The sequence below is a fragment of the Cinclus cinclus genome, chromosome 5 (genome assembly GCF_963662255.1).
Source record: "Cinclus cinclus chromosome 5, bCinCin1.1, whole genome shotgun sequence".
Lineage (NCBI taxonomy): Eukaryota > Metazoa > Chordata > Aves > Passeriformes > Cinclidae > Cinclus > Cinclus cinclus.
The window spans coordinates 14,656,329-14,672,217 of record NC_085050.1 but is presented as its reverse complement, the minus strand read 5'-3'; the positions used below and the strand labels follow the sequence as shown (position 1 = coordinate 14,672,217).

General features: G+C 36.5%; 1 protein-coding gene across 4 annotated transcripts in view; it reads right to left on the bottom strand.

Moving 5' to 3' along the window:
• Positions 1-1,526: 1,526 nt before the first annotated feature.
• The window catches only part of CPEB2 (cytoplasmic polyadenylation element binding protein 2), a 46,538-nt gene continuing 32,175 nt past the window's right edge, over positions 1,527-15,889 (bottom strand). For all 4 annotated transcript variants that reach the window (XM_062493393.1, XM_062493394.1, XM_062493396.1 and 1 more), the window contains 5 exons: positions 14,557-14,646; positions 8,756-8,874; positions 8,349-8,463; positions 6,351-6,532; positions 1,527-1,808 (listed from right to left, as the gene is read on the bottom strand). In XM_062493393.1, coding sequence (XP_062349377.1) covers positions 1,581-1,808; positions 6,351-6,532; positions 8,349-8,463; positions 8,756-8,874; positions 14,557-14,646 — 734 coding nt within the window. In that variant the 3' untranslated portion in view covers positions 1,527-1,580. The remainder of the gene's footprint in view (positions 1,809-6,350; positions 6,533-8,348; positions 8,464-8,755; positions 8,875-14,556; positions 14,647-15,889) is intronic.

Sequence of the window (15,889 nt, the reverse complement as noted above, 5' to 3'; positions counted from 1 at the left end):
CACTGCTAAGATTGTTTTTTTTTTAGTGTTCAGTTAAATATTGCCTCTGTCCTAACTACATTTGTTTTCCAAAATCTGCAAGCAATGTCTTTAGTAGAACTCCTTCATTAAAATAAAAGGACTATCCTTGACTGTCAAGTAGCTACTGCTCATGCAACAGTGACCCCGGTTTGACAGAAGACCACAACGCACACAGGTCAAACATGTAAGCAAGGCTTTTTAAAGCCAAATTTCACTGTTGTCTTAAAGGTAAAATTTAGTTTGTTATGCAACTAGCCGTCTGTATATTACACCTTCTCCATTTTGACTTAGGATTTAATTTCTAAAGCATTACGCATTCTCATATATGTCTATTTTTGTATGCATTTGTCATGGGTTTCACATTTGGTGACTGGTTAGCAGTGTGCTGGCCATCTTTGGTTTGTAGAGGAAATCTTAACCATGAACAATCAAGGGGGTTTAAAAGAACTTTTTAAATGCTAGCTTTTTACTCAAACTTGTATCTATACTACATCACGCCACATTAAGTAGAAGCACACATCACAAAATTGCACAGGGATTACAATATTACATCCAGTCTGCATAAAATTGAATTCCACTACTGACCAGGTCACAAAATGGCTGCACTTTCTAGTCTAAAACTAATTTGCATATTGTACACATGTAGGACATTTTTTTAATTCAGTCACAATAATGCATGCAAGTTTGTTTTTTTGTAAGAAATTTTGTAAATTTGCTCATGCTACCTAGTTTCAAGAGAGCCTTTTTTGAACATTTGCAATAACTCACCTCTTGTTAATTAATAGTTCTAGTGCATGCATATGGTGTATACAGGTAAGTAAACATGCAATTTTTTCACATTCTAAAACTATGGCAGTTTAGGCCATATTGTGCTGCCTGCATTTAATCTGTAATGCAGTGTGTCTTAAACGTTTCAATCCCGTATTAATAGGTGGCATTACACATAACACCTATATAGCAGCAAAGCTAATACAGCTTGTGATTAAAAATGTTTAAAAATAGCTAATAAATCAGATTATCTTGAGGTATTATTTCTTGCAAGTCAAAATGGAGAGCAAAAAATCAACCCTAACTTTTAGTTTATGTATACACTGAAAATAGCAACAACAATAAAAATAAGCTTTTGTAGCAGACATATTCCATCTTCACTATTTTGCTACCTTTGGTAAATTACTGGGGCAGATCTTGAAGTTAAAAACCCATGTTTAGAAATAAGTGCACGCTTCACCCACTAAATATAGCAGCAGACTGTGTGCCCCTACGCAAAAACATTCTCATATCTAGTTTTAACTTTACATATAAAAATAACTTGGAGAAAATACAAAAAAACATTTTATTTTAACATGAAAATATCACAAAAAATATTAGTAAGCCTGAGATGTAGGGTTTTGGTGAAAAACAAGAGGCTTGTAGTGTTTTGGCTGCTGATAAAGATGCATGTATTGATAGCTGGGGTGAAAAGCAGAAGAATGCACTTATTTCTTCTGCATGTCAGTATCTTCAAACACAGTAAGCCACATGCACCCTTCTCTCCTTATGCAGATGCTGGTTCACCATGTTTAATTCCAGCGGAAGTGGATCTGACGTGGGCGGTCAGCCCCCTCCTTTACCAATGGCTTATGGAATTCACGTCCTGCACGAGAGTGGATATTTGCCCAACAAAACTCACAGTAATACTGCAGGCAAGTGACATTGGCACAAAAGAAAGGAGCAAACTTCCCACCGCACCGCGCACCCTGGCACTCGTCACACATCTGGTCATCCAACACGTATGGCTTTACCTCCACCTGTTGGAGTGAAATAGAAAAAATTCCTGTTAATAACTGTTTCTACTTGAAGTTGTATGAAGGCATTAATTTTTCTCTGGTTTATAAAAGAATCCCAAAAAATGCCTGAAGTCTGCAATCAGCAATCACTAGTATTAAAGCCTTTCTATAAATGATCAGTTATTACTCGTTATCATTTATCACCTACAGACCCATCCATACTGCAGAACACTTCAAGGCAGATCTTTAGAAGCACCCTGTGCACGTAATAAACACCTACATCAGAAACTTGTCCTGATTTACCCTGGGAGAGTGCTCTTTGCAAACAGTATTATGGATGTATGCGTAGAAGAAAACCAAACCACTCAAAGGTCTCCCGACCGGATGTCAACATGACGATTAATTCCACATGGTTTAGCAAAAAAATAACAGAACACATGAGAATACCCTTTAATGCAGAATAGTTTTTTAAAAGTACAAGTGTCTCTGCACGTACTACATTTGTGTGCAAATTAAAAATAATTTCTGCAAGCTGTAATGCAGATCTTTTAGCAGACCTGTTCACTGTAAACTCACTCCCTGTTTTTAAAATATGGTCAAATTTGGCCCTATCAATTTTGGTAATCTATTACTTTCTCTTTCTGTGGCTTTGAGCTGTAGAGGAATTTGTATTCAGTACAATTCTGAAAATATTTTTTTAAAGACCGTTTTGCAAGTCCACAGACAGCTACAAACACCTGTCTTACACAGCTCCTCTCTCCCAAACTCATCTGACTGCGAGAATGGAAAAGTGGCAGGAGTCCAGTGGTAAATATGCATTATGTCTTTGCATAACTGTGCTGCTACAGACTGCAACCAGACAGGAAGAAGTACTTCATAATATAATACAAAATAAGTTGACGCAGTCATTAAGGAATGTATTGTTGTATCCCACTTTTTCCTCACTGCTGCAGAAGATGTTTTTCCTTAGATACTAATACCTCCAAAGATTGCTACATATAGACATTGACTCTGTGCTCTGTACTCAGATAGAATATGCCTGAAATATTAAGAACTTTAAAATTATACTTTTTTCAATGTATCTCCAGACAAAAAAATTTACACATTCAGCTCTCCACCCTGAAGTTTTACAGCCAAACAGGCTTCATGTTCTCAGCTTCAGAAGTAGAGGCCATCCTAGAAATGTCAGATCATGCTTCTTCCAGTAATCTATATTCAGTACGAGCTCTACTTCTTATTTCACTACAATGACCTGCCTTATCACCAATTACACTCAAACTTTCCAATAAACAGGTACCTTATGCAGTAACTGTGCTCATGGCTCAGAATTACTGAAAGCATGAAGCAGCATTTATTTCAAGCTTCAGTGCACTAATGCACCAAGATTGGTACGAAGATGATTTCAAAAATATTAGAGAAATACTTTGGGGAATGGAAATATTACATGATGTGGGATGCAGACTGCTGGCATATGAAAGTTAACAGTATTTTAACAAATTGTTTGGAGTTGAAACTCCAAAGAAATGTTTGTAGCTGAGCTTTCATACATGATAAAACAGGTTGAGGAGTACTTTCCTGAAGAAAAACATCTGCTAGAGAAATTAAATATATCTACACATCAAAAGAAGTGGAGAGAAGCTACAGAGAACTTAGTTAGGGAAGAAGCCAACATCACAGACAATGTCTGTCAAGTGACTGTGGCACTAAGATTTCCAAGTAAGGTAGAAAAAGATATGTGCAAGAAAGTGCTATAAATACTTTGAACAGAAGTTCAGAAGAATAAACAGGTGAACTGCAAAATTTAGCAATTGAAAGAAAGACTTCTACACAGACAAAACTGGTTATGAAAAGAATGTGAAAGGACAGCAGACCTACAGAAACTGGATATAACTGGTATGGTAAGGCAATGCTGAGGTAAAGGGCAGAACAGGCTCTGCCTTAAGCACTTCACTGAGATAAAGACTGTATTACTTTCCTGGCCAACACACACAAACACCGCAGCTGAAGGCAGTAGGACTATCTTCCTCATTTAAAAAACTCATGATTTACAGATTTATACTTGCTGCTTGCTCATGTACAGATCAGCAGTAATATTGATTTCATAAAATTTTCAGAGCCTGAAAAAGAATTAGTGTAAAAACTCCATGGAGGTAAAAAACTATTTCTGAAAATAGCCTTTTTCCTACTTTCAGCTAAGATTCAAGATGTTCCCTAAAATGATGCTCTTCTCTATGACTCCTCAGTCATGCAAATTACTGGGTGATAATAAATATATGCAATTATATAAATAAGGATTGACATTGTAGTTTAATTAAAGAGGATGATTTAAAAAAATACAGATTAAGCCCTCTCTCAGATAAACAAAAAAGCTTATAAACTCTGCCCATCATGGGATTTAATGACATGTTTATTAAAACAGTTAAGATTTGGCACTGCTGTATTTTGCCAGTGACAAACCTCAGGAGTAGCACACATTTTTTTAAATAATAAAAAATGAGGTAATAAAATGTGGAAATTTAAGAGAATATTTGAGTCAAGAAATTAACTTTTCAAGTATTGGAAAAGCAACACTAAAGAAAGAACATAAATTATATAAAAAAAGAAATTTTAAGAATTCAGATACTTAAAGAGAAAACCTAGATCTTCCTGCCTTTCCCCCTCAACCTCTCCAGCCCATGAATAGCTGTCTCCAGATACTAACTATGCTCGGCAGGGGTTGTTTAGATTGTATTGGCATGTGTCCGTGTTGTTTTGTTTATTTTGTCTTTTGAGGTTTTTCTGTAGTTTGTGATTGAAGAAATCATTGCATACTGTTTTTATAAATTAAGTTTCAAAGGATGTAAGTCAAATACTGTGCTTATCAGATCCAGCAGATGGGTAGATTTTGTGTTGGTTTTTCTTTTCCCCCAAGCTCCAAGAGGCACCTTAAGAACTGCAGTGTTCCATCACCTGTTAACAGCCTGCATCCTTTTCTCTGCAAACAGCAGGCACTGCCATTTCAGATGCCTGCCTGGCACCCAAAGAGCCTTTAAGATTTCCAGTGACCTATCATAAAAAAAACCACAGAACAGCAAAAAAAGGAATGTGCAACTGCAGCGTTCTAAGTCAGGATAATGCCTTCTCTTACAAGATGGCACTGCCAATCTACCATACACCTCTCTACTGCAAAGGACACACTCCCATGGGAAGAGGAAGATCAAGATAAAAGTTCCCCATGGTTTACAAGGTACAAGTCCACGTCTCCCACTTTTGAGAGAGACATAATTTGGATTGGATCCAGCTGTTCATGTCTCAATTTTCAAGTCAGGTGACTTCACAAATGCCCTTTTGATAGTTCCTGAAAGAAACTTAATACTCAATTCTGAAGCTAAATGACCCATTTAGCGTTTCTTCAGAGAAAATCTGGATTCTGGTCCTTACTCCCATTTTGTCCAAATGCTCAAATGCAAGATGATTTCCTCTCACCCAATCCCAGTGTCAAGGCCATTTTTTTTGTTATGCAAATATCCAAAAATCAGTTGTAAGTCACCGACAGCTGCCAAGTCACAAGGACAGCAATCTCATGACTAAAACACAGCTATCATACAGAAGCCTCGATGACTATCCACACCCACTCAGCCTCTGGGAAGGACCATGTTTGGGGATTTCAGCTCATAAGGCAAGCAGTATTTGAGACACACACATAAAGCTGAATTCCTCTGCCTATTTGAAAGGAGAGAAGCACATGCTGCCTCCCTAGAGCACACTTTTGTTAACTGTACTAATTTCTTTTTACCTTGTCTTTGATCTGTAGAGGAGACTGGACCTTGAACTACTTTCCTTACTCAACCTTTCTTCATGTCAGACCTTAGCGTTTTTTTTTTTTTTTTAAGAACACCTATTAATGCCAGACTATCTCTGCAGCTCTTGACATCAAAACTACTGACCCTTAAAACTGACATAATTTAGATGCCAGTTTTCTTTTGCTACTCTTATACTTCTAATTAGGAGTTATGAAGTTCACTAGACTTCTTAATGTAAGTTAGTTTTACTTTTCCTAGGAATAAGCATCCGTAGGATATAGAAATATGCATTAGTAAGTACTAAGAAGACTTTCAAAGAGAAAAAGTAAGACCTTTTGTATTTTAGGTGTTGAGCCTGACCAACATTCTGAGCGCTGACAATTATAGCTGAAATTAAGGGCAGTTGTAAGTATCAAACTAATCTGAAGCCAATGAATACTGGAGTTTCTTATGAATGACAGAGGAATTATCACAGTATTTGGTTTCATTAGAACATCAGAGAGAAAGATTTTAAAGCCCTTTGCCCATACACAACAAAACAAGGAACTCCAGAATGGGAAGAACATATGGTCCAACATATGTCAAAGGAACAAGCTGCTGCTCTGTGGAAGCATGTTGTGCGTCTGGGGGCATTCAGGCATACTCCTCAAAGTAGTGCAGTTACATGAATACTGAAAAAAGTAGACGTTGACTTGAGAGCAGATCACATGCAATGCTACCATACTCTGAGAAGTTTCTGCATAGAGCGAAATTCTTTTTTTTAAATTTCTGTGTAACTTACTCGTTTATCAATATCGCCATGCTGAAGTTGAACAAACCGAGCACTGATGGCAGCAATGTAACTCTGCTGATTGGAAAAAGCAACACGTCCAGCACCTTTTGGGTATTTCAGCTCAGGGTCAGTGTCAATTCCTGCGTAACAAACTCCTCCATAGAGACGGTCCATGATCATAGCCAATTCCACTATCAAGAAACAAAACAGCATTTATTCAAGCTACTCTTACACTACAAACTTAGTACACTCATGTATAAAAATACCAGAAAAGTACATTTTAAGTATTAATTTTGCAAGAACCAATGGAACAGTAATAACAAGGTTAAAAAACATTAAAGAAATAGTATTAAATAATCTATTAATTACTCAACAGACAGATCTTTCACACTGTGGGTAGAAACATCCAAGGAACAATGGAACTATACTTTCTTGATAACCTGGAACTGGAATTCCAGGGCAGTTTTCCTCAGAGGATTACAGCAAAAAGAGGTTTTGGGCAGGCATTGGAATGTAAGCTGTATAAAATAGATCCTCATGCCACAAATTCCTTGGTACATGCTCTCTGGATGTCCTAATGCTCCATGTCGTACTTGAATTTAAAGATGTAATTAGCATCTTTTCATCAGCCACACAGAACTTATTATCTCTACAGTGTTGTACTTACCTGAGATACTGAAGTTCAGAGAAACAAAAATTTCAAATTTTACAGATCAAGTACCTTGGCAATCCTCTAACTGCCAGATTATACTGAATTCAGTTGCAATTCACTGGGATGGAAAACACTGGTTTTTCAGAATTAGTGTCCTCTGTATTAGGATATAGAGGTGTCGGCAGTCCTTGATGTTCAAGAGCTGTTTGAAGAGTTTCCTTAAGTTTTACTGCTTTTTTGAAGCCATTATTCTTATTTCACAATGCCATGAAAGTTTCATTTTCACATATACAGGGCATTTGTGAGCTGAGCATAAGAATGCATCCATTAATTTTATCACAGACATTCAGCACAGTAATATGGAGCATTGCAGTGAATTTAAAGAAAAGTTAATCTGCAGTTGGAACATACTGTGTTTGTGCTCATTTACAGAGCTTGTATTACAGTCAAGAGTAGAGTCTTAAAAGTATAATACCAAAAAAGCTTGAGCATTACAGGTCCAAGATAGAAAAATTTAAGATCCTTTGTATCCCAAATTTGCACTACTGCTTCTCAGTTTTCTTACATGTCTCATCTAAAAGCTCATCTTTCTCTAAGAGTAAAATTCATTGCTAACTATGAAAGACTAATGAAATCCAGAAGTCACTGTAATAACGAAGGGGATTTGAACCACCGTATGATATGCTTCTATTTACAGTATTCACTGCAATCTACTTACTAGAAAGTCACCTAAAACATTGCAAAAGGCTACTGCAGCCAGCCTGAAAAGCCACACTGTCCCAGCTGTACATCAACCATTCCACAGCTACAGAAACATTTTTTTCTTCATGCCTCTGGCAAGAGTCTAGAAAGAGTCCTGCAAGCTGATATAATGTCATGCCATAAGGATTGTGCTAGCTCTCTGAATTTGTTCCTTTTTCCTCTATGCCTACTTGTTCAAGTACTCTATCACCTTTGTGCGTGTAACCTGACAGCAGCAGCAGAGTAGCTAAAGCAAAATGACAAGCAGGTACAAATACCATTCCACAGTCATGAAGCAGGGCAGAGATGTTTCCATAGCATTATTTTAAAACCAAACTCTTCGTTTTATGCCTCTTGTGACATAGCTGACACTACAGCTATAGAGAGGTAACACCTTCCAGTAAATCTCAATGATGAACTGTGATTTATGGCCAAAACCAGGCAGTAGAGAAATTTAAGAATACATGAACATTGTACTGTGCTTAAAACTACCGAGACTGTTCAATTTATATATACACCTATATCTATCCATACATAACTACAAAAGATTATGCACAGTAAAAATTATTTCTAATAATTTCTTATTTTTAAAAATTGCCACGGATTCTACTCACCAGCTCTTAATGGTCTAGGGACTCCTCCAACAAAAATTGTTTTCCGAGGATCAAGTGGCTGTGAACCATCCATCACAAAGTCACTATCACTTAGATTCCAGGGACGGATCTGAACCTATTAAATCGGGAAAGTAAATAGCATCCTACTTCAGGTTTCACTACAATGTGGAAATACATTCCTCAGCCTATATAAACTGTCAATCATAACCTCATTACCATAGCATATCTAGGTGCTTTGTTGTAATCCTACTAATTCAAATACTACAATTTTAAAATAATCCAAGTGTTCCAGATGTTGAGCATTGCCAAAGGTAGCTTACTTTTGATTTTTTTCATCTCCATAAATTTCCAGTGCTGCTTTAGACAGATGGCAGCCATAGCCTGCAGGCCACTGACTGTGTACTTACTGGCTTGTCCTTGATAGTGGGGCTGGAAACACACAGATAGAGCTTTCCATCTTCTTCAATGCAGGCATCAATCAGGGCCTGAACAGAACTCTCTTCTTGAAACAGGAGGAATGCGTAACCTGGGAAAAATCCCAAACCAACTGATATATTTTCTCTTTATTTTACAGAAGCATCTTTGCCACTTATTTTTTCATACAAAAGTAAAACAAAGTCAAACCAATTCCTCCATATTAGTCATCTTCTTTTGGTAAGAATATATGTACTATATAGGTTCTATGTTGCCATAATTAACAGAACTCCCATCTGTAAAATAATTGTCAGAAGAGACTAATAACCAAATAAAAGCAAACGTGTCTGCTCTATCATGCACTGTAAGTCTAGGCTAAACATCATTCACTGGCTGCAATGGACATTATACAATGAAAATCCGACTTGGCCCAATGGACTAATCTCTCTTCTGGAGATTAGATCAAAGTATTTTATTACGTAAATGACCTAGCAAACCTTTCAAACATTATTTAAAAAAAAAAATTAAAATGCTTATTTAATGCTACATAAAACCAAATTGTCAGACAAGCAAAGAACCTGACACATTACTTTCACAGTTACAGTAGGAGATACACTAAATTTGTTACTTTAGAAATACCCCAATAACATAATTAGGGTTGTATACTAAAATGAACTTCAAATGGACCATAACTCACATTTCTTTCTGAGATTACTACCAAGTTTAGAATTTTCACATGAAGTTATGTCTTATGACTTTGATGGAGAAGTATATGCTGAAGCAGCTGCTTGAGAGTGGGCTTGGGAAAAGGAACATGGATGCCCTACCAAGTCTTTTGGAAATCTTTCTGTATTTCTGAGAGAAGCTAATTAACCACCAGTCACTTCCTACTACAAACAGACACTGTAGGTCATCAAGGTAAAGGTGGTAGGGTGTATGTTGAAGACCACTGAAGAATCAGTACATTAACAATATAAGATTTAAGAAATAAATGCACAACTGATTTTAGACATTGGGAACAAGAACAAGATTCTAAGAAAAAGGTATAAGGTCTATACGGTCTTTCTAATAAGTTGTACCTTATTTCTTACCCCTCATACCACAGTTACATCACAGCTACATAGAAGGGACACATGACAGGATTGTGTGTATTCTATATTTCTATGTAAATCTTATTTAGTTTCATAACAAGTATGTCATAGGGAATCTTTGGACTTGGGCTGCAGCATTTCTTGCAAAGTCTACTCTTCACCACTGAACTGTAATTTTTTAATGATGACCTGTTTAACTTAAGCAGTAATAATTTAGATTCAAAATCTGCTTTAATGGGGATATATTTCACTATTTATCTTAGAATTTAAAATCCATGTATTACCCATGCAAAACTCAGTGAATGAGTGCCAGCTGGCATGGGTGAGATAAAACTCCAGGTAACTGTCCTTACTTGGTCAGAAGCCAGGTACACACATTCCAGTTTGAATAGAGAGTTCAGTACAAGAATGACGGGAGTGAAAAAACTTGATTAATCAATGGGAAGGTTAATTGCACATGATACTATCTAAGGAATTGGACATACAAAGATTCTCCAGATATTCGTTTTACTGCAGTTCTCCTCATGCAGCTCAAAGGTACTGCCATATAGCTCCAGAAAGACAGGGTTGGTGAGTGCCTCCATAAAATGTACTACTTCTGTGTCTGCAGCTATTAATATGCTTAACTGCAGCAACTTGCAAAAAAGATAGAAAATTCAAGAACAAGGAGTGATAAGGATTATTATAATTTCACAGAATATTCTGAGTTGGATGGGACACACAAATATCACTGAGTCCATCTGTTAAGTGAATGGCCCACATAGGAATTGAACCCACAACCTGCATTGTTATTAGCACCATGCTCTAAACAACTGAGCTAATTTCAGGGTCACTTCATACTACCACTCCTGACATGGAAAAGAAAGCAATAAAAGAGCCATACATTACTATTGCCTTCTCAACCTCATCTAAAAAACACATACTCATGTCTTGGTTTATCCCACTTAATTAAAAGCCTCAGAAAGCTTTGTGTCATGAGCTCAGCTGTACTACTTCTCTCTGAAGACAAAGTTAGGGTATAGCCTGTACCATCAAACTGGTCTCTGTACTTTTGCTCCACAGCTCTAGACCTTCAACGATTTACAACACTCATTTAAGAGACAGATTCATGAGCACTGGAACAGAAAACCCATCAAGTAAGTTTGAGAAGCCTAGATGTTCGAAGAATTCTACCAAATAAATAAAAATTTCATTTGGTGGTATTCATTATATAAAGGACAAACCGAAAGCAAAGCATTCTAGACTAGATTCATGCTAACATGATCTTCTTAGCAAGGAAAAAATTCTTTATTTTGCAGTAAGATGGAAGTTCACCAGAGGGAGAAAAGATGGTTCGCGTTATGCATATTCTGTGTAGAAATCAGAGAGCAGCTTTAAATTCTATCAACCTCCAGCTAATTCCAGTCACTAATGGCTTAGAGGAGGAGTCAGGAAAACCAGTACAGGCTAGCATGGCACTCCCCATCCAGTGATGTGCCAGTGACTGCAGAGGGATTTTGTATTTGGGCTAGTTCCTCAACTGTCCTGACAGACTCTCCACACTGGACACTAAATAGCCTCAGTATTGTGCAATTCTTGCCCAGAGAATGCTGCACCTTAAATCAGAACGATTCAGTCCACACTGCAGGTTAATACAGACAGTGGATCTACATAAGCCATCTCTCAGTGTTTCATTTAGTAATCTCTGATGGTCAATAAACTCTAAACACATGTGAAGAGAAGAAATATGGTGTTGGACTATATTTATGAGATCCATATATCTAGTCTCTTAGATATCCTCATTCTGTGTAAATGAATCAAGCTCCATGTGCTTATGTTACAGTGACCAGAATTGCCCTCTGTACTTCACTGGCTGTACTGGCCAGATTCACATCGATTAAAGGAAGCTTAGGCACTAATCACACATGAAGACACTTACAGTTACTTGCCTGAATCCTGAGTTTGATCCTATTCAGTGTAATCAAATTAGCTGGTAACAAGTTCAATAGAACTTGCATGGACCTTGGGTGTTGCTTCTGAAACTAGAAAAAGAACACTTCCAACTGAGTTTTTCAGCTAGTCAGTTCTGAGTTAGCAGCTGGGAACCTTGAAGAGAAAAGCTACTGCACAACTGTTGTGATACAAGGCAGCAGAAATAACCAGTTAGAAAAGACTGGGGACACTGTCCTGTTTAAATCAGATTATCCTCTGAGACTGACTATAAATAGTACAGAGGACACAAACAACTAGATGAATTTTGGAAGGCATATTTTGAATTTCCATATACTCATGGCACCATTTCTTTGAGAACTTCATTATCACAAGGAAGAGTCCTCAACCTGGAAAGCTACTTTGGACATGTGTATTGTTTCATAAATAAGTGTATTTGCCAACTACGTAATAACATGAGTTATGATAAACAGTGGCAAGTCAGAAAGGAAGGAATTCTACATTACAGTTGGCAGATCACTGTTACAGACTTTGTACTTTGAGTTCAACAGAGGGTTTTTTCAGAAGAGAGCTTCCTCGTAAGATCAGTGTAAAGTTGTAAAAATTCCTGTTATGTTTCAATCTAATTTTGTGGTGAACCAACACAAAATGTAATTAGTTAAGAACAAGCAGTTGGTGTTTCTCAGGAGGCAGCCAGCCTTGATGGATCAAGACAGTTTCTGAATTTCTTTCAGCAAAGAAAGACTTATTATGAACTTGGCCTTCCCTCAGGACCTTCTGTAAGCAGAGAGCTTGGAAGGAAGCACAGCCTGGAAAACTGAACAGTTAAAAAGAAAAAACAAAACCAAAAACCAGGCTGCATCTCTTCACCACAGTGAAGACTTACATGAATCAGTCCAGAAGGGCCTAATTCTAGGATGTCTTTGGAAAGCAATATTATGGTAAATCTCTAATGAAACTGAACAAAGAAAAATATAGACACTGAATTAATTTCATGCAGAGTGACAATTTAGAAAATGGAGATTGAAAAAAATAAAAACATTAATTCCTTGAACTTGTATAGTATATATTTCTCAACTGGTAATCACTGATTGATCTCAGCTTTATTTTGCCTATCCTTAGCCATTCCAGACATCTTCACAGATGTATACATGGCTCTTGTCTGTCCATACAAGTAATAGTAATGAAAGATGATTTTTAATGAAATTCTTCCACAAAATAATCATCCGTTGCATGTATTGCATTGAACAAAAGAGATATATGCACAGTAACACTCAGCAGTTGTATGTTTCCAGAGTATTTACAAAGAGAAATCTACACTGTATTTTAAGTGTGTTGGCTACATACAAAAAATACTGAATAATGCAGAAAACTGAAAATTAGGCTGAAGTGTTAAGATAGAACAGTAAATGCTTTTATTTTTCGAGTAAGGATCAATTAATCATGGGAAATCAACTTAACACTTTGGTTGCAAATGTTTCATGAATTAATTAGATCAAGACACCAAAGTTCTTCTTTTTGTATTCTGCCTTTAAGAAGCTCTGCTTACTACATAGTTTGGGGGTTTTGTTCTTACTGCAGTAATTATAAACAACCCAACTACATCAAAAAGCTTCATCAAATAACAAAGTCTGGAAATGCATCCTTACGATGTTCAGATGCTGAGACAGGACTATCTCCTTGGAAACTAAAGCCAGAATCCATTCCTTTCAGGTGAGAATATATTACATCTTCTGTCTTCTATATATTCATCGCAGCTCTGTGAGATGCATCTTCTTCAAAGAGTTCCTTGGGAATTACTCTTGGTAATTTATGAAGAGAGATGCAGTCTTTAAGATAATCAAATTTAGCTTGACAGTAGCTTTGTGTGCTGGGCTGACAATCAAAAAAGTCAGTCTCTTTGTTTGTCTTAGAATTTCCATGTAGCATTCATAAATGCTATTCAAAAGCTTCCAATTCCATTTCCCACTCTTTACAGGGCCCATCGGGGATAATGATCCTGGCTTTTCCTCAGCACAGATGCACAGATAAATAAAGAATCAGTTTACAAAAGAACTAAACCTACATTTGTCACTTGCACAGACAGAATGAATTACCGAATTCTCTACAAAATCAATAATCTCTGCATTGCTTTCATGTCTGGGTCACATTTCTGCATTCATTTTATATGTAATAATACATACTGTACAGGTACAGAGATATCCTACGTAATGTAACTACTTAATCCACAGAACGGTTTTTCCAACATTTCGTAAGTAATAGAAAAAAAAAATCTAGTCTAACAGCAACACTAGAAATAGTTTTTTAAAAAAAATAAATATTTAATAATTTATCAAAAAAGATAAAAGATCAAAAAAGCACTTCAACAGGAAGCTCACATCCTAAAAGGGAAAGATGCACAGTATTTGACTATCTTGACCAGATAAGGAAATGAACCGCTCTGCATCCTGCCTTTAACTTCCTAGGAAAATATTTATTTAAAATATTTTGTTTTAAAAAATTTGATCAAGTTTCAGTTTTGGAAACTAGACAGGAATGCAAGTACAGAACTGATGATCAATGATGCATACAACTACAGTGTTGACCTGATTGGGCCCAGTAAAAACAACAGGTTTTAGACTCAGTATGTAAAGAAACCATACCTGGACCTGCACTGAAACAACAGATTTAACTGTTCACAGGGACTCTACATTATACCCTTTGGAAATGACGAGACTGCTTCCCAGGGCAAGAATAACACACAGTGACAGGTCAAAACCTTCTAACTCTCTTACCTTTTGGTGGAAAATAGGACTTGCTCTCTGCTTTGTGGGGCCAGTCTACCACCAAGGGCCCAAATCGTCTGAAACTGGCAGTAATTTCATCTAAAAACATGTACAATAGTTGTAATTAAAGTAAATTACATAAATCAATGAAAAAAACACTGTCAAGCAAAAACCTTTGTTTCTAGCAGAGGTTGACATTTCATGAGAAGAAAAACAGAACAAAATTTACAAGTTTCACATACAAAAAACTTAAATAGATGCAAGTGTTAATATATACACAACACATTTCTGTTGATTTTAAATCCTACATTTGTTTTTTATTGCTTAAAAACAGCAGCATTTCAGAAGCACATGGGCAACTAAAGCCATTTGTGAAAACCTGTGTGCTATAGTTCCCTAAATTCAAATCAGAATCTGGTTTGAATGGAATCAAATCAATTTACTGTTTAGTGATGTACAGTTCAGAGCTTTGTAAGTAGATATTTATACACCAAGTAACACCACAATTAACATGCTAGTGGTTTCCTATACACAGGAAATACATATAGGATATCTGCCCTATAGCAGACACTATGCACATGTCAGAGACAGGAATTTGAAATTGTCTATTTAGAGATGCTTCCAACAACTATGAATACTCTTGTTGCAAGATCTACTAATGCCTCTTGCATGACTTCACGAGTTCTTTCTATCCCAGTCACACCTACATGTCTGTGACTGAAAAAGCCTTGGCCACGGACTAAAAATACTCTAAACTATATAAAAGCAGCAAGTCAAACACAATTATGCTCAATTTCTTTCAGTCAGACCCTGCCATCATCATATAAACAGCGAGGAGAGGAAAAAAAATGTATTTCTATGTGTTCATTTGTATTATAGGTAATTGTGCTGAAGTGCATTAAAAAAAAATTTAGTAGATTATAGCAGAGCATCTCAATGAAAATGGAACCAAAATTTGGTCTTTCCATGTTTAAAAGTTAATTAAACGCAGTCAGCTTATTTGGTTTGTACATTATTCTAGGATTACCTAAAAAAACCCCAACCAAACAAAAACAAACAAGCAAACAAACAAACAAAAAACCTCCTAAAAGGGACTTCTGTTTACATTAGCACATTAACACGCAATTTACATTTATCTGAGAAACCTCATACTAAACAGCACAATTACTTCAAATCACCACTGGTGTATAAAGCAATTTGAACTGCTTAACAATCTGCGTTTCTGTAGTACAGTCTCTCTTCAATGCACCCAGAGTGCTCTGCTACTTGACCTTGCTCTGCCTAAATTTCTTTATTTCTCAACAGGAATAACATTAACCTTTTTATATCACTGCTGAAATTT